The sequence below is a fragment of the Meleagris gallopavo genome, chromosome 8, assembly GCF_000146605.3.
Source record: "Meleagris gallopavo isolate NT-WF06-2002-E0010 breed Aviagen turkey brand Nicholas breeding stock chromosome 8, Turkey_5.1, whole genome shotgun sequence".
NCBI classification, from domain to species: Eukaryota; Metazoa; Chordata; class Aves; order Galliformes; family Phasianidae; genus Meleagris; species Meleagris gallopavo.
In genome coordinates this window covers 17,080,930-17,104,929 of record NC_015018.2, presented here as the reverse complement: position 1 = coordinate 17,104,929, position 24,000 = coordinate 17,080,930, and the positions used below count along the sequence as shown (strand labels likewise).

Sequence of the window (24,000 nt, the reverse complement as noted above, 5' to 3'; positions counted from 1 at the left end):
CCCCTTTGCTCAGATGCAGAGCAATGACTTGCGCTAATTCAGAGCTTAGCTGTTTTATACCCTTTATATAGGATCATCAGGCACCCCTGAAGGCTTTTAGGAAATCCAGTCAAAGTCTCACAAAAAATGGTGATCTGGACTAAATACAAATCAAGACAGACTTACTGGTAAGTATGAGTTTCACAAAAGCCTTGGACTCAATTACACTTCTTCTTAAGGAGCATATTCTTTACCTTGAATACAGCAAATCAAATCCTTTCATCTACCTTGGAAAATACTTCCAGTAACACTTAGGGCTTCCTTATAACTCTTGTCAAATGGAAACTTATTAATTCATGCTGATAGTTGGAGAAAGCACTGTTCTTTTCCAATCTCATAGCATTTGCAGATATCTGGGGATAGCACCTCACTAAAGCAAAGACTGCAAAAAACCACAGTGCTTTGTTTTACACTGGGCAACAACTGACTTGAGACTGTACTGTAGTTTGCGGAGTGTGAATGAGAGGGAACACTCCACCACTGCAGAATAGTAAAGGTGGGAGTTTCGGTGCTCTAGAAAAGACCACCAGGGAAAGTTACTGATAGACGAGAGGCTGGCAGACAAGCAGATGGGGAGAACGCATTTCCAGAAAAACAGTCCTCACTCCCTGTGGTGTCCCTGCTTTAGGAGAGCTTCTGGAGCAGTCAACACATATGTTGAAACCTTCCTTTACACCACTTATTCCATGGAATCTGAAGAAAAGTGCTGTTTGGAAAGATGCTTTTTAGTAGTTACTAGAATTAACTGATTAAAGTGTCCTTGCATTTTCTATTAATGAGGATAGGGAGCAAGCAGGCAGGAGTTCAGGCACATCTTGCATGTTTGGGCCACACCGTTCCCCTCCCAAGTATTGGTTCCCACAGCATTGTGTCTGTGCTGTGCTGTTTTGTTGGTGTTTTTTTTTTTAACCCCTCATCATCCATAAACTGTTTCATTTTGAATGCAGGTACAGCAAAGATCGTGAAACACTGCTGTTGCTTGTGGGTTCATGAACATTTTCACAACCCCCCCCACCTCCCCCATGTCAGGACTGGTGTCAGCTGCTTGCTGCCTGAAAACATTCTCTGTTGTAGCCCTCTTCTGCCCCTTAACTGCCAGTAGCCCTCCTGCTGTCCCTACCCTCCAGATGGAGCTGTATTTAGGTCTCTGGGATTATTCAGGATGCCAGGGAAGTTTTCTGCATACATATCTCCAAGTTACTGTCTGTCTGTAGCTCTTGCTTGGGTTTACACCATGTAACCCTGATTTCACTGAGAGCCGGAGTCTACCACAGCATTAAATACTTGAAAACAGTGTAGTAAAGCCACTGGAAAGCCAGCCCTCCATGAGACGGGCAGAACAGGTGGGGAACTGGCAAAGCATCCAGGTGCTGCAAGGTGAGGACCAGGCCCTGGGCCCAGCATCCCAGGAGCAGTGCAGATGTGGCCAGTTGCTGTGAGTGGGCTGCAGACCCTGGTGTCCCTGCCACATCCACAGGATGGTGTGGGGTAGCCAGCAGGAACACAGAGAGCAGACGGCTGAAGGCTTACTTCAGTCTTGCTACCTGTGGTAAATCTGGCTGAGGCAGCCAGCCTCCGGGCATTACAAGGTGAAGGGAAGCAGATGAGTTCAGCTGATTTTATGGCACTGCTGTTTTTTCTGTTCAGTTATTGAGATGAGTAACTGAGAAGTCTGATGTTCTAATTTAGAACCAGGATTTTTGAGATGTTAAATGTAGAGCCCTGACCCCAGGTCTGTTGCATCTGTTCTGTCAAAACCTTGTACAACACTTATGTGGACTTTAGCTATTGCTGGGTTTGAATCTATTTTTTTGTTTGTTTGTTTTTCCTTTCGGAAGAATTTCTGAGGAAGCTCTTGCAGTTCCTCTTTATAAGAAAGTTCTGGGTTTTGGTTTTCTTCTTAGATTTCTCAAATGTTTGTGAAAGTGTCCTAACTAGTTCCCACATGTGCGGTTTTGCTGGACAGAACTTGTGTGCAGTCTGCCACTCTGAAGTCAGCTATACCCGGCAAGGCCAAAAAGCAGAACAAGAAGCCAAAGCCGTAGATATGAGGGGAAGTTTGGCCTTTTCATTTCATGTTCAATCACCCAACTTTCTCTAATGTGAAGTGCTTTTTGTGTGTGTGTTTTTTTCCTTCCATCTTTTAATCCTTCTTTAAAAAAAATTCTACAGGCAATATTGTTCTATCCCACTCTTGTTTTGTAGCTGCATTAGTGACACCCACAGCACTTGGGTAAGCACCTTTACTTTGCTCTGTAGAAGTGTAATTTTGTGTCACAGTGACAAGTACTTGAATTGGGCACAAGCGGTAGACCCAAGTCAGCTCCTACCCGCAGGTGCTGCTGTCTTTCTGCCTGCTGCATGGAAGCATGGAATTCTGTGTGGTATTTGTTAATGCTGCGTAAAGAGTTTGAGTACTGATGCTAATTTCATTAAAAATAGATGTAAAATCCTCTCATTTTTCCACTGTGAAATTCGCATAGATTGGGAGAAACATCTGCTGTATCAAAGTCTGTTAGCTCCTCAGTGTGTCCCCTAATTGCAGAAGCTCCTTCCAGCCTTGTTTATTTGGAAGTAGTCTCACATTGCATCTGTGCAGCCTACAGCATTTCATGAAAAAGAGAGAAGCCTCTCAACAAGTACCATCTCATGCAATTTCACAGGCAGGAAACACTTCCTGATATTTAGCATCTCCTTATTTCCTCTTTCTCTCCTTACCCTTGTGCCATCCACATTGGTTCTTCCTTTTCTCCACCTTCCTTTGGTTTGGACCAAGGAGTGTCCACTAGCTGGAAGCTGCAGGGTAGGCTTGAGGTTAGAGCAAGTGTGGCAGCAGCCAAGAAGGTGGAGAGATGCTTTCAGGTGGCCCCTGCACTGCCCTCCACAGCTGTGCATCGACTCAGACAGAAATATACCAAATTAAAAATGCAAGATGAGCTGCCTCTGGACAATGACTGTTGTCTCCTAACCCATGACCAGAAAGGATCAGAAAGGCTTCTTTGCTGGCTGAGATGCACTGCAGAGAAACACTGCCTTTCTATCGTTATTTCATGGATACCGAGTGCCTTTTTGTACTGCAGGCTTCAGTTCAGAGTACTTTTTAATTATTATATTTTTTAATTTCATTGCCACCACCACTTATACATTAAAGAAGTTCGAATTGGCAGCGGAAATTTGGGTAATGTCTGAGAAAAGGTTTTATAGGAAATGAGCAGATGGTCTACTAGAGAATTTCCCCGGGAGGTGGCAGTTATTTAAAAACGGGAGAAACTAAATAGACTGTACAAAATTTGACTGTAAAATGAACTGGCCAGCCAGTTGCTGAGTACTTAACCAACATGATTCAGCTTGGCCTCTAGCATAAGCATGTAATGAAGTGATGTGTCTTTCAGCTGACACTGCACACATTATTTCAAGTTTCACCTAGTAAGTGCACATGAATGAAAGATGACTCTGCTCTGCACAGTTCTTGTTGTGGAGAGGCCTCTCCTGCATCTCTTCCTTCACAGCTGCAACATCATTGTTCAAGCATGCAAGAGAATGCTACAAAATGCTCTTCATTTTAAATAAAATGGAAAACTGTTCAACTGAACCCCTTTAATTTTTAAACTGACCTTTCTAGCCTCATAAACATAAGAATCATAAGAAATCACAAACTGCTTCAAAAATCCATTAATTCATAGCAATTTGGAGTTGTTTGCCATGTGGCCTTACGCTTTCCATGTATGATTCCAATTTTTTCCCCCCAGTTCTGAAACATCTTGAAACTGGGGGGGAGGGTTTGTGGATGAGTGGGTTTTTGATTAAATTTTTAGTTCATTGAAATGATTGTTTTAGAAAAATCTGTGTTCATTATTCTTTAAAAAGTTATGAAAGTGCTTTTTTTAATTTAAATCTCTCTGATAAAAGACCATTTCCAACAGGAAGATAGGACTGAACTCTCATGCTAAGTTTTAAATTGAAATACACAATGGAGAGAACTGTCTGAAATAATTAACAGCATTTAATTAACCTTATGTTCATCTGTTTGTGCTCTGGTTTGTTCCTCCCAGAAATACACTGCTGCCAACCCAAGCTGTGGGAATGGCCCCATGGGCCATGTGTATGCATGGCTCTGGGGCAGCCCTTCACTGTATCGCTGGAGCAGAATATGATTAAACCAGATTTCTCTTCCAGCTTGCTGTGTTTAGAATTGTTTGAGTTGGAATGGACTCTTAAAGGTCATGTCATCCAACTCCCCTGCAACGAACAGGGCCACCTATAGCTTGATCATGTTCCTCAGAGACCCATCCAGCCTGACTGTGACTGAGGGTGGGACATCCACCACCTCTCTGGGACATTTGTGCCCATGCCTCACCACCCTTATTACAAATATTTTCTCCTTATATCCAGTCTAAATCTCCTCTTTTTTAATTTGAAAGCATTTCCTCTTGTGCTGTCATAACAGACCCTGCTCAAGTGTCTGTCTCCTTCTTTCTTATTGACTGAGTTTAGAAACCAACCTTCATAACCTCTGACCTAACATTCTGGAGTGCTGTAGTGCTGTAGAAAAGGGCAAATGTTCTTAACTAAGCCTTGATGGTATATAAAGCCTGACAACTGTATGTTAATGACAGATTTTTCTCCCTCCCCTCCAGTAATCCTGTTAGCCTCAGTAACTCAGAGCCTGAAAAACAACCTCAGAACTCGACTCTAGTTTCCGTGCCATAAGCACAGATATTAAAGCAGACATCTAGAGTGTGAATTCATGGCAGTGCAGGTGTCCGGGCAGAAATTTTGACTGCAAAATCCTTGTTAGCAGTGATTCTGCGAGAAGCACCAGGTATCACTCTGTGTGCCTGCAGGAGTCTGCAGGACTGGCACTGGGAGAAGGTTCTGATGTTTAATCAAAATGCAGTATGAGAATGGACTGGTTTTGGACCCTGCCATTGATAGAGCTAATCTTGTAGTTTAAATTTGCCACTTGCTGGAATATACAAAATCAAGTCAGGTACACAGAAGTGAGCAGACTATACCATTTCACAACTCAGAAGTGTATTGCACTCAGAATGATTAATTTCAGCTGTTTCACCTGCTACTGTCTGGTTATAGTGCAGTCTCCGAGTATGCCACATGACTGTTATCCCTGACGAGGTTCCTTTTGGCTTCCTTTGCAGAAACAGAAGATCTGTCTATAAAGCAGTCTTCCTGTCTCTGTTACGTTCAGCCCAATTGCTTAGCTGGTAGGATGTGATGTGCAAGACTGGGTTCATGCACAGATACTGCCTTTGGTGGATGATACATTAAAGCTACATTTCGTTTACAGGAAACTAACCACTTGAAAGAGCCTTCATTGTGTGTTGAGATGGCTCTGTCGTTTGGACCGCAGCAGATAACTGATAAACAGATGCCAGATAACTTGTGTTTCTGACAGAAATCAAAGCAAAACAAAACAGTTCGGGGAAATAGAATAGAATCTGTAAGTGGCATGCATTGACATATGCCTACTGCAGTAATTTCAAATAAAGTATTTGCAAATTAGTCCTGTATTTGTTCAGTCTGGAAGGATATTGAAAAGTAAGAGATCTTTGTAGTTAGCTTGTGAAGTTGTAGTGGTGAGCGGAATTTACTGCTCAAGAGAAGAACTGCGTGAATTTATCTCCCATATTCTTCCACCCACAAAGTTCCCTTAAACAATTCATTTTGTCTATAACAGCCAACTAACCTGCCAGCTACAGCAGGCTTTTTATTTACCACCTTCTTTCTGCGGTATTGTTTTCCGATCTGTCCCATTCTTTCTCTGCCTTCAATGTTCATCTTTACGTGGCTTCTCTTATTCCCTTATGAGTAAGAAACATTAATTTCTGAGCAACTGGCTGAATTTACTGGTATCAGATATTCTAGAGATATGGTCTTGTGGTTACCATTTTTTCTTCGACTTCTAGCTGTGGGGACTTTTAATATTAGAATTCATAATATAATCACCAGATCTACTAATAAGTAGAGGAAAGAAAATGGATCTAGGAGGGACATCCTCCTTGCTCTTTGGATCCAGGGAGAATCGCTATGCTTCACAGCGATTGCTAGGGATTGTTTTGGGGAAGCGGGGAAAGGTGGACATCAGCTGCAGTGACGAACCAGCTTTTCTGGGAGCTCTCATGCATTATTCATCACGAGCTCCTTTCGCTTGGATCAGCTGGAGGAAGTAGTTAGTCTAGTTTGAGCTACACTAGAACTGCATTTAAGGGGCTTAAACAAGCCCAGGCAAGTACAGAAGCAACTCTTTCTCTTCATGTGCAGGCAAATGTAGGGCAGTCAGCAGCTCTGCTTACACGGCTCCATCTCTTTAGGCTGGCTAACAGGAGTCATGCAACCAAGGGAAGCTACGCTGGAGATACGTGCATGCATTTGTGCTGGAAAATGAAGCTTCAGGTAGGCAAATGCCTTGTCAGCAGAGTATTGTGGCTTGCGGTTTATTGTAGGGATGCTGTTAAGCCTTGCAGAATAAATATGCATTAGAGCAGCACATTAGTAGAGGCTGCTGCAGGGACTCCTCGTTACAGTGCTCCCTGAACGATCCCTTTGGTCTGGTACTTTGTTCCTTCCTAATTGTGGAGCTGCGTGTTTTTTTTGTCAAGCATCTTTCCTTCATTCATACTGTCGTAAGCAGTACAGCCTGCTGTGTTTTGCTGGTTGGTTTTTTTGTTTGTTTTTTTTCCTTCTGTTGCTGTATTTGGTGTTGTTTTGGGTTTGTTTGTTTGTTTTTAATTTAAGCTTGCTTTTTAATTGTGTTAGTATTAGCACTTTTATTTGGGGGGAGGTAACCATGAGAGGTTCTGCTGTAACACAGCTGGGTGCGATAAGCCTTAAGCTCCAATTGTGTCCTTTCAGAGTATGTGCGTTTGAATGGATGCTGTATTTACTACTTTTTTTTCCCCTGAATAAAGATGCTTGGAAATTGGGTCTTGTGCTCTCGAAAGCTTGTCTGTATTTTCTAATGATACGAATTCTAAAAGAAATTGGTATTTCTTTTCAGTACAAGCTTTGTGTATTTAAATCATCGTGACTCAAGCAGCACTATTTAGTTTAGTTTAGACAAAGAAGGGGATTTTCCAAAACCTTATGGAACAATAACTCTTGAGATCCCTTCCAGCCCCTGCAATTCTGTGATTCTGTGATTCTCTAATAACAAAGGGTCTTTGTTCTATTCTGTGAGCATTATTTTCTCTGTAATGTGTGGGTTTGTGCGGATTTGTGCATGCGTCAGAAAGGGAGGAATACAAACATGTAATGCCATGTGGCAAGAATGTTCAAATGCTTTTTGTTTTGTGCGTCTGAAGTCTGTACGCTACTGGCTGCTAAGCACACCGGTGCATGTGTGTCCTGCCTGCCCTGTCTGGGGATTTGGTTGATTTAGGGGCAGCTTTTTATGGAGGTGTTTTGTTTGTTTCCATTCAGAGATGGGCTGCTGAAAAGCGCTTGAAAGTGCAAAGACTGAAGGCCCGCTAGATAATTAGTACAAAACAGTGCGCACTGTTGTGCAGACAAGTCGTTTTCTTTTAAAAATTGTAGCTTAAGTCTGATTCACTGTTCAGTAAATAAACACTACTGGTGACAGCAGAATTTGTCCAGCTTTATGTGAAATCTCCTAGGGAGGAGATTAATGATCACGTGCTTTTGGTGAGGTTCAGTGTATGTTGCCCTGGCAGTGTGTTTTCTTCCAAGACGACTTGATCACCTGAGCAGAACTTGCATGTCACTAAATATCGTATTCTTGTGCACATTTCTGTTCACCTTTTTGCCAACAGCTGGGAGGGACTATATCTTGTCACACATGCAATCAGTCTGTGGTCTCGTTGGATGGGGCTCATCAATACTTGTGGGACTCCTAAACAACTTCAAATCCTGACTTCTTAAAAACTTGCTGTTCCCGTGGACTTAGTATGTTAAAGTTCTTGAAATATATACATTGTACATACAGTGAGAACTGATGTGTCACTTGAATTATGCAGGTGCTTCATTATGCAGAGGGGACAGTCTAGTGCTCTTTTTTAAAACACTGTGACCATTCAGTGCATAAATACTCATTTTGTGAAAATTCACAACCATAATTCTTTCTCTGGCTTCTTGAGGTTTGTGGATTCCAGGCATTCAATTACTTGATTGAAGTCAGTGGAATGAAGAGGATTTGTGATTCCGCCATTTAAAACTAAAATTTCCATTTTGTTTTACACTGATAGCATATTTTACTGCTGCACTCCTTGGTTACACCTGTAATCCAGAGTTACCCTGTTTGCCATCAGGGTATAGGGAAGAGTTATTTCTGCATTTTCACATGTAATGCACTGGGCTGGTGCATCAATAGTTTCTAGAAGCATCTCTGTGTTTTTCATTTTCAGCTATCAATGTTCAGATTTTGTCTGATTTTTATTTTTTAATAAATAATCAAGATTTAGTACTGTCATTCTAGAACAAAATGGTAATTACAGCCTTATTGGCTCAGGAAGAATTCAAGAGTGTTTACCTCTGGCTTAAACCAGCTTGGGCTCAGAGAAGTGTGTCATCTTTGTCCCCTCTGAAAATGCTCAGTTTTATGCCTGTGCTGCAGAAATTCCTCAGAATCCTCCTGCAGCTGAGGCATAAGGGACCTGGATGGACTGTGATGCTGCAGAGCATAAAACCTGCTTTGTGAGGAGAAGAGGTGACTTCATTGGCTTGCTATTCTCTACTTCTGTCATTGTTATTAAGAATAACAATAGTAAGATGAGGAGCTTTCACACATTTGGATCAAAATAGCAGCAAAAGTTCCCAAAGTTCCACTTTTGGACTCAAAATCAAGTCTTTAGTAGTACAAAATTAAACAACTTCTTCTCTCTAAAGTGTTGGAGCTGCCCTTGGTGGTGCTGCAGAAGGCATGTCTCAGTATCTCACTCTGGTGCAGGAGGGTGAAGGGATGCTCCCCATTCTTACATTTGCCTCTCAATAGTGTTTAAAGAACAGTCTTTGGATGAGGTTATTGTTAACTCACTCAACATCCATGTATTTGTTGAAACTAACAAATACATTTCAGCACAGTTTGCAAATGTTGGTGTATGGATGTTTGTGACCTTGGACTTAGATACAACACAGTGAATGCAGATAGGCCAGTTGGGAGCTGCATACCTCTCCAACTTCGACCACTGCAGAACTTTGCCTGGAGCTGCAGCCTTTGTGCCTTTCCTGTGTTTCTGGGAGAATTTGTGTGAAGATAGTGAAGGCTGGTGGCTTGAAAGACACTGAGAACATGGAAGTCAGGAAGGAATTGGCAGTAGCTATTGCAGTTTGGTATTTGGGAAATCTGTCTCTTTTCTTGTCCTCCTTATAGGATTGTCCTAGTGTATGTTTATCTAATCAAGTCTCTGCACTACAGGTATCTGAATCACTGGTGATGAAATCTTGCTTTCCTGATCAATTGCAGGAGAGAGCTGTCTCTCATTATGGGAGAGGAGTGTTCTCTTGGACCTGTTTGAACTAGATTCATGTCTCATGAATGATGATTGTTTCAGAGAATTGACTCAAAGACCCAGATGGTCCCTTATGCTCATAATAGCAGGAATGCTAAAGTTGTCAACAAAGTCAAAATCATAGTTAGAATTGAGAACACTAAAAATGCTGTTCCAGGTTAGACCAAAGCACTTTGTGGCAATATGCAGAAGTTTATGCTTGGGGACTAGAATAAAAACAGGCATATAGTTGTGTGATATGTCTGAAAGTAGATATATCATCAGGCATATAGTGATGCCTCCCCAGCCTTCCCAGTGATGCCTTCCCAACACCCACTGATTTGTAGCCAAAGGACTTTTCTGTATTTCTATTTAACAGTTCTTAGTAGATTTCTCTACACTAATCTCTCCAAATCACTTTTTGAACCCAAATAAAATATTAAGCATCTACAATCAGCTGGATCAGAGTCCCATTGTTAATTATGGGTTGTGAAAAACATTCTCTCTTCTTTTGTTTTGAATGGCTCATGTCATTGGATGGCCTCAATTCTTCTACTGGAGAGAAGAAGGATTGTTTCCTACTTGTTTCTCCATGACCACTGTGATTCTCAGTGTGCTCTGTCACATAGACTGTAATAGAAATCAGTTGGCCTCAATGAGGAAACCCTGTTTGACAACGTTAGAAGAGAATTTAGAGGACAGAAGTAGTCAAGACTGTTTAGGTGAAGGTACAGAACAAAGCTAAACTTTTCCAAGTTAATACAGTATGGGTTTGCTGAGAAAAACAGGACCCCACAAAAAAAGGAAAAAAAAAGTCTGGATCTTTAACAATCATAAATCTGTAAGGAACAGAGGGAATTTCAAATGATGCTGTTCTTGCTGCCACCTCTCCTTTTTGATGTCTTTTTGTGGCTTGCTCTCCTTCTCTTTCATGTGTTTTTGACATTAGCATTTAATTTTTGTTAGACATCACTTCTTCTGAACGTGTTGTTTTCAGTCATGGATTCTTTTCACTTGTTGCTAAAGCTGCACACTTCTCTTTATGGTTACATTTACTAAAAATATTCTTTTGTAACATGTCTTAGAATCCATGTGTTTCTTTCTTAGCAACATCCCTTTCTCATCTGGTTGCTATATGTGGATGACAGACAAAGATTATGATTAGGGACTTTATTACCTTGATTTCAAGCTCACCAAATAACAAGTGTTGCTGAATGCATATGCTTGTTGGCTGTTACAGGTGTGTGGGAACCTTGTTTACCTTAAGCATAGATGATCAAGAACAGCCAAGCCATCAGTGCCTTGCCAGTGCTCTTAGGAACTAAGATTTAATGACTTCGATGAGTTAAAGTGGCAGCCTGAAGACTATTGTGGATTTTTTCTACTGCCCCTATGATGAAAACTTGTGAGATTCGTATCACCTTCTATTCTTGTTTAAGTCATTTGGTTTCATGCAAGACTAATTGCACAATGGGTTTGAAGAAAATAGTAATTGTCTTCCCAGGTATAGCTTCACAGTGCTTTCTTTATGAGGATAGCTCTGAGAAAATCAGACCCAACTACACAGGCGTGGATTTCTTTTATTTTTCCTTATCTGTTTCATCTCTTACCTCTCTCTATATGCCATTGTTGAGGGACTGCATGCCAGGACAGGATGCCTCCAGGCTATTGGCAGGGTGTTAACCTCTAACAGATAGCCACGCCTCTGTGAATGGCAGCCTCGTTTGCTGAAAAAAAATCCTAAATTTCAATCCTAATAAAGCAAATGGTGATACTTGCTTAAAAATAAAATCTTTATGTTTTGTTGCTTCTTCCTGAGATTAAGCAATTCTAAAAGCATAAGTTAAACAGCCTTGCTGAAATTGAAATGATTATATTAAAAGAAATGGTAATGTTATCTCGGGAGTGACCATGGTAGTACCACACCCATGCATCTACCCTGCATATAACTGAAAGAAAGCTGGTGAAGATCAAGGTAATTTTGTTTTTTATCTTTTTTTTCTTTCTTTCAGTAAATGCTTGAAACATGCATTTTTAATATGTTTCCTGTCTTTTGCAGTTACTAGGCAATATTGCTGACTTATTTTTATCATATGTATTTTGGTGCACTCAACCTCTGTGATTGTGGATGTGCTCATACTTGTTTTTATGTCTTTTAAAGAAATTTTATGACTTCGAAATTTGAGACATATTTTGTATGTATCAGAGGTTGACAACGTTGAGCTGTTGTAAAGAGTGGGGAACAACTCCTATGTACTACATCCAGCAGTACTTCAGTGGCACTTCAGTGACTTGAATTGGCATATTCCTATTAAACCTTATCCTAGGTTCTAATCTGTGGAGATACTGGAATCTTTTCATTTTAGTGAGCTAAAATTCACCAGTGGTAGTCTGTTGTAGTTCATATGAGAAAGGTGGCACTGAGGTAGCAGGGAAGTGTTGGGAAGAGGGAGAAATGTCTTTAAAATGTACTACCAGGGCCTGGTTTCTGCGCCTTCTGTTGGGCAGGTAGGTTGCAGTCGACATGGATTTTTTTTATTTCTCTTCTTTGAGGATTGCTTTTTTTTCTTCCTAGCTAATTTAATGTCAGGCTAACCTAGCGTAACAGGAAGCTCGCTCTAAACAACCAATTTAAGCTCCCTTATGTTGACCTTGATGGTTGGCTGGTCTTTATATTGAGACATTTTGTGGTTACTACACTCTGTTACTTTTTTCTCTTGATATTAGGTTAATAGTTCTCTTTGAATAGTTTTTGCCATTCCATCTGGCTTCTGTTACTAGCCAATTTTGTTGGTTTTTTTTGTGGTTGTTATCAGTTTCTTTTTTGCTGTCTAATGGAAAATTAGCATTTTATGACTCACTGGGGTGCTTGTTTTGTCTTGATTGTCATTGATTGGCTAGCATTATGGCCTTGAAACACAATAACTGTTCTTCTCCAAGGAAGTGTTTGTTTGTCTCAAAGGGGTCAGATTGGTTTGAAAACCCAGATGCAATACCTTAGGCTATTCGAGGCACCAGTTCTGCTTTCAAATACAGGTTGGGCCATCATTGTTGTAATAATAATCTTTGTGTTTCCTCTCCCTGCTTTATCAAGGAATCATGCTTCTGCTAAAACATTTCTGTAATATTTTCTTGTCTCATAATTGTGCACCCACTCCAATTTACATGAGAGCATCAACTACACATTGTTATTCTAAAAATAACCTTTGTTTCAAGTTGATCTGACTTCGTTGGCTTCCCATTTCCCAGGTTATAGTCAGATACTAGAGTAGAAGCTGACTCGCTGTCTGTTTTGTAGCTGATGTAGCTTTTACAATTGGACAGAAGCTCTTAAATTAAGAAATGATGAGCAGAGCTGCAGTCAGCATCCCTGAAGTGGCTTATTGAATGGAAAAGCTTGAGAGATGCTGGCCTCGGAGGTGAAACTATTCACAAGTGAACCTCTTGATATTCACCAACCTTGAAGTAATGAACTTTGGTGACACACAATTGTTGCTATACTGTCATTGTCACTTAGAAATTTTGGCTGAACAGTTTGCCTTCATTGATCAGCTAGTTCAGGCTGCCTGTATATTTCAACTGGAAGCATTTTCACAATTGTAAGACTTTTTGTCTTTTTCTTATAATTCTAAGGGTGAGGGAGCTGACTTCTAAGAGTCACAAAATTCTAAGATTCTAAGATTCACAATTTAACATGAAACTAATACTGGATGCATAGTACAGGGAGTTTTGTATAAATTTGTGTAAGTTATGCCATATTTTTTCCTGCCATACCTGTGATGTTTAAACAAGTCAGTTTTATCCCAGTTCTTTATTACACATTGGGCATTTTCTTTTCTGCCCAGAACTGCTGTTAAATGCAAAGGGGAAGTGAAAGACACCGAGGCCATGGAGTGTATCCAAAGAAAGGCAAAGAAGCTGTGAAGGATCACAAGTGTTATGGGGAGCAGCTGAGGGAACTGGGATGGTTCAGTATGGAGAAGAGGAAGCTCAGGGGAGTCCTTATTGCCCTCTACAACTGCCTGAAAGGAGGTTGTAGCAAGGTGTCAGAGGTCTCTTTTCCCAGGCAATAGCATTAGGACGAGACCTAATGGCTTAAATTTGTACCAGGAGAGGTTTGGGTTGGATATTAGGAAAAACAACTTCTCAGAAAAATCAGTGAAGCTGAGGTGGTGGAGTCACCATCCCTGGAGGTGTTCAAGAAATGTGTAGATGTAGCACTGAGAGACATGGTTAGTGGGCATGGTGGGGATGGTTGGAGTAGAGGTCTTTTCCAACCTTAATGATTCTGTAGTTCTTGGAGTGATGTCAGGACCAATCCAATTCTTAAGTAAATTAGCCTTCACTTTCATGTAACTGTCATTACAAGCTGAGTTGCTTTCTATAAACCTCTCTTCTGTTTCCCTCAGATGTACTGGGGCAAACCCTTTTAAAGGTAAAATTGAGGCTATCTCCAGGATATCTAACGTACAGAACCAGTTTACATCACTCTAGCTCTCCTGGGTGGAGAAAAGCAGGGCTAAAGAAATGTTAGTGGTAATTTAAGAAGCAAAATAAAGGTAGCCTTTGAAAAATACTAGTAGAAAAAAGGCTAAAGTAATGTAGTGCTATTAAAAAATCTAAGTAGGTACATGCAGTGTTATTCTGACCCAAGAACAGACTTTTTTTCCTTTTTTTTTAAGGGGGGGGAGGGGTTGTTTTGTTTTGTTTTTTAAGGCATTTTAATGTGTTAATCAATGAAGTAAGGAACTTTGACGCATATTCTAGAAACTCATTCTGGAAGAATGGTGGGAGCTGGAATTCTTTTGCCAAAGAATTCCTGAAAAGCAATAGCTGTAGGATGGATACTATTGTTCCCACTTTTGTAGTCCATTATCTTGAAAGTGGGCAAAATACAGCAGGAACAAGGACATTCTTTGGGTGGGAACAGTTGGAAAGGAGTTACAGATTGTTCTTTGTCATTAGGTATTTTCTCCTAGCCCATGAAGAATAGTATGAAGCAGGCCTTTGAGTCCATTTTTCTTTGGTGCTTCAAACCATTAATAGTGTCTGCAATTTCTCTTTCATCAGAAGACCTATGTTTTTCATCCAAAATTCAACAAAGAAATTCACCTCATCTTGCCCTTAAAAAAAAAAACAACAGAGAAGGGAATTGTTTCCTTTGTTATTTTCCTTAGTTGTATTGCAGGCTATCTTGCTTATTACTTGCTCTATCCTCCCTTCACCTTTTGCTCTTCTGTTGTTTTTTTGTTTTTTTTTTTTTATTATTTAAGAGCTTTCTCTTCTGCCATGCTATGTCATGTAGCAGCTGCTTTTGATTTGTGGAAGCAGAAGCGGAAGCATTCTCGCATATCTGACTCCAGGGAAGAAGTTAACATACTTTTCACCAAGAGGAAAAGAAGGATGAATACAGTTATATTTGAAATGAAAACAGATCGTCTGCAACATCAAGAAGTCTGAATTTAACAAAGAGAAAACATAAGGTTCTGAAGAGCAGTGAGAAGAGAATTTAAATATGTTCATTTTAATGCTAGCATTTTTTGCAAGTTGTTCTCCATAACAGAGGCTTCTTTACCATTTATAGACATGAACCAGTTTTATATTCAGCACTTTTCTGGAGTGAAAATATCCTATGCCATTCTTTTCAAATGGAAAAACAGATTTGCGGAAGTTTTCTATCAAAGGCCATAAAGATCCGAGCATGGGAATACATGTCCTGCATCCCAAGCCTGTGGCTTAGTGGTCATCCTAACTTTTGCTCTTATTCTAGGATGCTGTCAGTAATACAAGGGAGATCAACTGCCCCATCCTTGCAATTCAGCGGTCATTGCAGGATGTCTCTTGTAAGAGAGCTTCTTGGGCTTGAACTGTACTGCATCCTTTGGGATTCAGCCCTGTTCAGTTCAGGATTTTTCTCCATTAAATTAAATAAAAATGCAGGTTGTAGGTTTATCTACATGTTATACTCATGTACGAATATATACATGTAGATACATATATATGCATTTATTTTAATGCATTTGACATTAAATATGCCTGGCTGCTTTTACTCGTTTCTAGTACACTAATGTCCATCCCTCTCCAGTGTTTGTTGTCTGATTTCTGTAGTCATCTTTGTATTATTTTTATTGGGTCATTAGCTTTCTGAAGGAACTCCAGCCTTTTGCCACATTTTATAATGTTTATCACCACAGAGACCTGCTCTTGAATTCTGTTCTTTCGTGAAAACATCAGTTGAATTTGGCACAGTGTTCTGATTTTTAAATGGCATCCAGATAGGATGTTCCAGTCCTGCCGGAACCCTCTGGTATTTGTAACTCTTGTTAGTGCATTTAACTCCATATCTTTCAGGGAACAAAAATCCTGCTGTGATAGTATTTGTTAGAAGAGTGTATTTAACTGGAAGCCAAATCTAATGCTTTACCTCTGAGGGCTGTTGGCTAGCATAAAATAAAATCCTCTTGGATTTAAAAATGATTACAGTCATTTTTGCTAAAGCTTGCAGGACTTCCTTTGTATCCAGGATTAGATCAGCTGTGTTTCTATCCATTCAAGTTTCTTGATATAGAAGCCTCCAAAAAGTATTTCCACATTATTTTCCTATTGTGATAGGAAATGATGCAGAAAAACAATATAGATAGTACAAAGGTGGGAGAAAGTAGCTGATTCACGTGGTCAAAGCTGCCGCTAAGAAATAAGGGTGATACAAGGCATGAGGAGACAGAGAAAAAGCAAGTATGATATGGGATAAGATGGTGTGGGGACAGTGGAGGAGGCTGAAGCTGCAGTTGATGTGGTCTGTGGTTGTTTTGTTTTTCTGCTTGCTGTATCTCATTGCTGTGGAATGATACAAAATGATGCTTACTTCCAGGCAATGTTTATGTGTGGGCTTTGCTGTTTCTCACCCTGTCACTCTCAGAAGCAGCTCCTATCTTTTAATCCCCTTAAGCCTCTAGTCTCTCACCAAAACATGTCCCTCCTGAAATGTAATCCTCTTACTTCAGTTCCACGGTTACAGTACTTATGTATGTGTGCTTGGGCACGTGGGCAGCAAGGTTTCTTTCTGCCAAAGGCTGAAAAAATCAAAATATCAACATGCAAGGATCTTCCAAAGAACTATTACCTAAAGTAGTGTGTGTTAGTCTTGATCCTAAATCCCAATTTTTTTTAAGACCCTTTAGATGCCTTATGGTGTGATGCTGTGATAGTTTTTCTTGTGAGTCATCAAACTTAGAGATCCAAAGGTCATTCACTGTACAGCCAGAGATGTGCAAGGAGGACTGGGGACCACATTTACAATTAAAGGGGACCTGACAGTAAAGTTTCAAGGAAGAAGACTGGATGAATGTGACGTTCTTCCAACTTCAAGGAAGAGCTTACTCAAATGTAGCTGTGCTTTAGCAGATGGCATCTCTTCAGGTAGATCACAAGGTCTGATAGTCCCCATGAAAATCAGTGCACTGACAGATTCCCAGTTGGAGAGTCATGTTCTACTACTGAGAAAAATGGAAGGATAAGATCTCAGTGATGGTTTCCTTGCCCTGGCACACTGAATGTGTAACTCACTCTGTGTAAAAGTATTGTGCAAAAACACATGCAGTATTGAGCCATACAAGAGAATCTCTGTGTGTCAGTGTAAGACAAGAAAGGCTGAATTTCTGAGGGCAACATAATTTCTGTTTACCTCAGGTTTCTTGTCTGCCTATTGACAATCACATTTGCCTACTACAGGATACCGGTGTAGAAGGTCAGCAGCGTATGCTGCAAGGGTCTGTAAATTGCAAACTGGCCTCATCATTTCCCTCTTACAGTTTGTGTTGAGTTCTTATTTTGAGCTGCTCCCTAATGTTGTTGAGCTCTAGCCAACTGCAGTATTCCGCTTAGAATGGACAATAGTGGTTTGTAGGAAAGATGTTAAACAAGAAGTATGTTCATGCTGTGCCGAAGTTTCAGACCTGTGATACAGCCTTATTTTCAGTGGTGATTTGAGTGTGTTACTTAGATGTACATTTGTCATACAAGAGGTTCTTCCAATTTTACATCCTCTTCTCAGTATGCTCTACTCTACTCTGTCCTCCAAGGTACTAGTAGCAGATGTTATTAAGGAACCTCAGAAGTGTTACTTTTTTTCCTTGATTGTGTTTTTAAAGTGTTGCTTTTGTAATTTATCATTCTGCTGCACTACGTTATCTTTTGCATTTTCAAAAGTAAGAGGAATCAGAAATAGATGTTTTAAAGAGGAAAAAAAAAAAGTTCTAGTTCTGGATCAGAACCTTGTTGTAATGGGATCAGCAAACAATGTGATCCCTGTCAATGTGATCCCTGAGGCATAAAATCCTACAATCCAAGGATCCTTCCCTTTGAGTGAATCCTCTCTGCTGGACTCCAGAGCCCATGGTGAGCTCCTTCTTCTATCATTTTAGCCTCTCATCAGCTCCATTACAAGCGTAGAGCCTAAGAGAAAACTCCCCAGAGGTCTGACTTTACAGGTATTTCTGTATGTCTTCTGAAAATACATAATCATGTAGCAGTTCTCTGAGGTTTTTTAAAAGTGAGTTTTAAAAGCCACAAAATGTATTTTGATAAAATCTGTTATCTTCTGAAGCATCCACAGATTTCATAGATATGCAATATGATTTCCACAGATAATGAACATGTACAGCAATGAACAAAGGGAAGAAGAGAAGTGAGTTTTTTAAATCCAGCCTTGGTGGGGGTTATTTTAAAGGCTGTTTGACAGAAGCAAATCAAATAAGCTAATACACTTTTTCTGAAACCTTTGATGCAATTTCCTGTGACAAAAACTGCCCTAGCTCAAAGCTGTAGGGAATGAAGGACAGGAGATTTACTGTGAATATGGGACTTATTTATAAACCTTTCCCCTTGGGAAACAAACTTTATAGAATGCTATGTCAGCACATGCAAGAATGCAGTGCAGACTCCAATAGGTCAGGCAGTGCTCTGACAGCTGCAGCTTATTTTCTGTTTCATATGCATAAATGCGAGAGACAGAGCAACCCAGTGAAGTGAATTGTTTAATATTACTGACATAATATCGTTTTTTTTCAGCTGATGTGCATGTCTTTCCATAAAAATTTCTAAAACCAAGCAGGATTTTACTGGAACTGGTGCATGAGAGTTGAGTAAAGAGAATGAGTGGATGTCATCAGATAAGTGGAAAAGCTTCTGTTTCAATAGGCTAATGGCCCTGAGATTTTATTTTAGCAGAAAATGCAGGCGTTCCCAGGACTGCAGTGATAAATTTAGTTCTTATACAGCTGCTGGCATTCAGCTTGTTCAGGCACACAAAAACTTCAGCCTTCCTGTTAGACTGTGGCTGCTGTGCAGGTTCCCAGCCAGGTGAAGAGCTGTGCTCTTTGGAGGGCTCTTCTGCAGCCAGGAAGTCTTGTTAGTCTCCGCTCTGATTGCCTCTGATGCTCTTCCGCTGTAATCTGACACAATTTTAGGATGAGAGTAATGAGAGAAGAGGAAGCCTACCAGAAACATTCCCTTTTTAGTCATGACAGCCCTAAACAGGAATGTGCTTGGAGGTGCTCTGAGCACCGTGCTTGGTGTTCACACCACCTGCTCATGAAACATCATTCTTTTTCTTGCTGTTTTCTGGCCATTATGTTGTCAGCCCTAGTGTGCCCAGGTCACTGGGCTCATCCCTGCTTTATTCAGCTTGCACAGCTTCATTGGCTGCATGTTGCTCAGTGTTAGCACTGCCCAGTGCTGTGCTCCTGCATGGGGTTCCTACTTTTCCCTGCTGAACATCAAGCAAATGTATATGTCCATGTGCCAGGGGAACGTGTTTTTGTAGCAAGCTTCTATTGCAATTTCTTTTTTTCTCTGTTTCTTGTGCTGTAAGACAAGTCAGTATTTTTATAAATTCTCTAGGTCCCAATCTGATAAAGTGTGCCTAACGCTAGTTGCAGTTCCCGAAATAGTTTCTTAGGATTAGTATGTATGTTGTGGCTCAGTCTGAGTCTCCCTGAACCCAGTGGGATTTCTTGTTGGCTTCAGTGGGGCAGTGATAGCTACAGAGAGCTTTTTATTGCTTCCTCCAGGAAATAATGGTAGATAAGATCAAGCAAAGTCAGTGACTTAGCCTGCAGTAACTGGTTTGCATCTCCTGCTTCTGGGTGTTCTTCTGAAGGTGTGGGAAGCAGCTGTGAAGGTACCTTACTTAGCTACATGTATTTTCTTCACTTCACTGAAAGAAAAAGTAAATAAATGATGTGCTGCTTCAACTGTCCACATATAAAGGCTTCTCTATGGTGTTGTATTTGTGCATTTCTGCCCTATCTGCTGTTAACAGAGGCTGATCTCCTGATGTGATTGATTTCTTGGTGGAATTCCCCCAACTTCTAAAAAGTCAGGATTTAATCTCTAGATACCATATGCAAAAGCCATTGATTTACCCTTGGCTTTTGTACTGTTTCAGTATTCATTTCCACCAAATCCTTTTCTGTGATGGCATTTTGTTGGCACTGTTGACTGCTGTTATATTTTGAAGACAGAAAAGATCTGGTAAGGTCTCCTTTTCAAGAAGCACTACTGCTGAATATAGAACTAAAACAGATGCCCCTGTCAAAATGGGGCTGATCATTTTGCTTTTCATGTCTTTGTGGAAGATTTTCCCATTATCCTCTATGGCCATACCGTCTTTTTTTTTTTTTTTTCCCCTTTAGTAACTTCTTTAAATAAAAAGTTAAAATTATCATCCTAAGCTAGCATAAATATGTAGGATTTTGGTTTCAGCCTGTTTTCCTACTCAGAAAAGATTAGTATAAGAGGAGGCAAAGTATCAAAAATTTAAAGAATTTAAATATCCTGAATGCTTGTCTTCCCTCAAAAAGATTTCTGTAATCAATTTTCATTTGTGAGCATAAGCTATTGTGACTGACACAGTAGAGAAGGTGGGAACATGATGTATGCATATCACACAGATCAATATCTGTATACTGGATGACATCAGCTGTTGGTTGGACAGATAGATGCTAAATTCTGCTTCTGTATCAGGGATGCACTTAATTAGTGATATACAGGAAAGAAAAACAGAACACATTAAATTTCTGCTTCTGTCCTTTCCCTGCATTTTCATTCTTTTCCCTTTGCTGTCTCGGATATGTAGTGCTGTACTCTTCCTGTCCCTGCTGTATGGGTGGAAGGTAACCAGAGCCAGCAGGATTTACTCCTATAAGTAACAGATCCTAAGCATTCCTTGCATGAGTGAGTGCCAAAATATTCTGCAGATGAACAATGCAGTATTTCTTAGTTTTGCAGTTTCTGAAACTTGTTTGTTCGTGACTTTTGGGAACTCAGCAATCTTAGTTCCCTTAAAGTTAGTAAACATGTTGATCCTTAAAGTAAAGCACCCTGACCGTGGCTTTGAAGCAAATGACTACAGATTTTTAGGCTACAGGAGTAAGTACATTTAGAGCACATTATATCCCCAGTGTTTAAGGATTTTGCAGTGTTTATCACTGTGCAAATGAGAATTTGACAGTAAGAAATGATATGGCTTGTGTCACTGTTTCACGGACAGGACTGTTGGCAAAGGCAGGTGCTCAGGAATGATGTGCTGCCAGGGCTTCTCCTCTGCCTGCTCCTGGGTTGCCTCCTAATAGCAGGCATGTCAAAGACTCCCATGAGACCAGCTGCACTCTTAGCTTACACATATTTCCTCTCAGAGCAGTGTTTTCCATCACTTAGGTTGGTTTACTTATGGAAGGACAGCAGAATGTATTGCTTCTTCTTAGATATTACTCCTTGTGTACTCTCTCACCTTACAGTTTATTTTTATTAAAAACAATGTTTTAAAACTCTCCAGAACATCACAACTCAGATTTTTTTACAAGGATCTTGCTCTAACTGGTTCGGCTGTGTAACTTTAATGAGCTATCTGGGACCTGATTCCTCATTTAGCTAAATTTGTGTGGTTGTTTAATACTGAGTTTTAAATGCTTAAAATTGCAGAATAATTTGCAGTTTGCACAGTTAAAAATGGGAGGATGCAATCTGAGGCAAAACCACACTGGTATGCAGTGAGTGGGTATTACTAAACAGGGCTGATACTTATTGGTACTCTTTCAAGAGCTTTTTTGTCATGTTCCTTTGACCATATCATGTTAAATGTTACCAAAAATACACTGAATGCTTTCCCAGTCACTTCGGGAGATTCCACAGGATTAGCAAACCGTGCAACCAAGTACAAGGGACATGTGATAGCATGCAGTCTGTTCTTTCTGTAGACAGCTGAACGTGCAAGTTGTGTAGACATTGAGAAAGTCCGGCTCCACCGAGAGTTATCTGGGCTGCAGGCTTCCGATGTCTGTTGTCAGCTTGAGAAATTCCAAATTATCAGTTACCTAGAGGGAGTTTTAATCAGTGAATGTTTAAAATAGTCAATGCTTTGGCATATTGACATGTGTAGTGTACCACGAGAATTCCAGCAGTTGCATTAAATGCGTTTACTCTACAAAAGACAGAACGTTATTCCTATTAATCTGTTCATAATTGCTGGCTTCCTTGTTCATAGCCTTCTTTCTGCTGTTAAACACATAAAATGGTTTGAAATGGCATTTTCACACAGGTAAGCTTCATGCATGCTGCTTCCATTACCAAGAAAGTTGTATGGTTTTGAATAATGACCTTTGTAGTTCATATAATTTGTTCACTAAGGAAAGGATTCATCTTAATGTGTTGCATCCCATAGGTGTGCATCCATTTTAGATTGTCTGGCAACAGCAAGGTAAGAACTTCCATAGAACATCTTAGATGCCAAAATCTTTGCAGTTTACTTTTTGTTACAAATTGCGCACATGGCACATGAATATGTAAGTGTGCAAATGGATGCAATGTTGGTGAAATGTGCCAGGCAGATGGTTTTGTAAGGAAAGGAAAGCTTGCATTTGCAGGCCTGGCAGCCCCAGCTCAGCAGCAATACTGTCTGGAGGTAGATACTATGAACAAGCAGAGATGCAAGGCTCAGATGCAGTTACTGTTCTTTGATTAGATGTCATTACTTGTCCTTGCTTGACTCTTCTAGCTGCATGCTCGTTGATGAACCTTGATGATATATAGTGGTATTTTGTGGATAAAACATTGAAAGGAGTAAGATCCAAGACATTTGCAAAGCACTGGCTTTATAACCATTAATGTATTGCTCTTCTACGAGGGCCCCTTGGCTGCCAAAAAAATAAAGATCACATTCACTTGATATGATGCTAAATAGCATTTCCTGCTGAAATAATGAAATGTTGGATTGTACCTTTGTATTTTAACAATCCAGTGGTGCTGAGACATGAAGAAAGTAATTGACAAAGCCATTTCCCATTTTTTCCCCTTATACAAGTCACTCTGGTCAATTAAGTGCATGTGCCGATACCGTCAACAATAACAACCTCCCTGCCCGAACTAAAAGTATATGTTCTTTTCACGTTCTACATTTCAGGTATAGAATTGCAGTGCAAGATTTGCATAAGCGCTGAGAAGTGATTGTTTGGAAATCTGATCACAGTTATGAAACCCGAAACAATACCTGGGTGTGTGCGGCTGCGTGTCTGCAGAGCAGCCAAGCGTTTGTGCTCTCATGGTGGGGCTCAGGAAGAACCAAGTTTCACTCTGCACCAACTTGCAGCTGCACCGTGGCACCCCAGTCCTGAGTAATACAGAAACAAAATCCAACCATTTCACTAGGGTATTTTTCTCTTCCTTCCGTCCTGGCAAGGACATTGAAGTCGTGTTTCTTCAGGGTGCCCTCTTGCTAAGGCTGCATTAACACTACAGCTGAGTTTGGAGGCAGAGTGGTGTACTACCTTGGTTTTGTGAGTGCATGAGAGCACTTTTGGCTACCAGAACTGCTGTCAGTGGATTGACAGCACCCCTGGCTCAGGCAGTAGGAACTGGTGGTTTGGGGTTCACATGGCTGTGAGAGTAACAGAGGTGTTGTACTTAGTGGAAAAGGGATATCTTTGGGTAGGGAAGCAAGGATAAAATAACTTGAAGTTCTGAATATGGAAGACTGAGGTGAATGGGAAAGTGGAAGGGAGGTGTCAACTGGGAGATCTCTGAATTGAGGAGGCGAGAGCCATTATGTGAGGGTAACAGGAGTGGTGGCAGGAGAGAAGAGAGCCGGCAAGGTGGGGGAGGCAAGCTGGAGAGCTCTTCAGGGTGCAGCTGATCCAGCTGCTGAAGGAAGGAGAGTGCTCTGTCATCATGGTAGAGAGCAAATTCAAAGGATAGGGAAAGAAAATTGGAAGGGGGATTCAAGCAAGTACATCCAGAATTTCGAAACACGTGTGCTACAGTAGGAACTGGTGGCAGTTTTCCTTTTTTAAAATAATTTCCCCCCTCCTGCATTCCCTAAGTCAGGATCTGACAGGACGTCAGAGCAGCAGCTGGCAGTGAGTGACTGGGGGGAAGTTAAGCTCTGCTGCACTTAGAAGCTTTTTCTATCTGTTTTGTTTTTTTTTTTTTTAATTACTATTTTTTT

General features: G+C 40.5%; 1 protein-coding gene across 5 annotated transcripts in view; it reads left to right on the top strand.

The window, feature by feature from the left end:
• MARCHF8 (membrane associated ring-CH-type finger 8) overlaps positions 1-24,000 on the top strand; it is an 86,483-nt gene that overhangs the window by 32,177 nt on the left and 30,306 nt on the right. For 2 of the 5 annotated variants that reach the window (XM_010714447.3, XM_019617613.2), the window contains exon 3: positions 6,369-6,450. The exons of the other annotated variants lie outside the window; for them this stretch is intronic. In XM_010714447.3, coding sequence (XP_010712749.1) covers positions 6,369-6,450 — 82 coding nt within the window. The remainder of the gene's footprint in view (positions 1-6,368; positions 6,451-24,000) is intronic. 5 annotated transcript variants of the gene reach the window in all.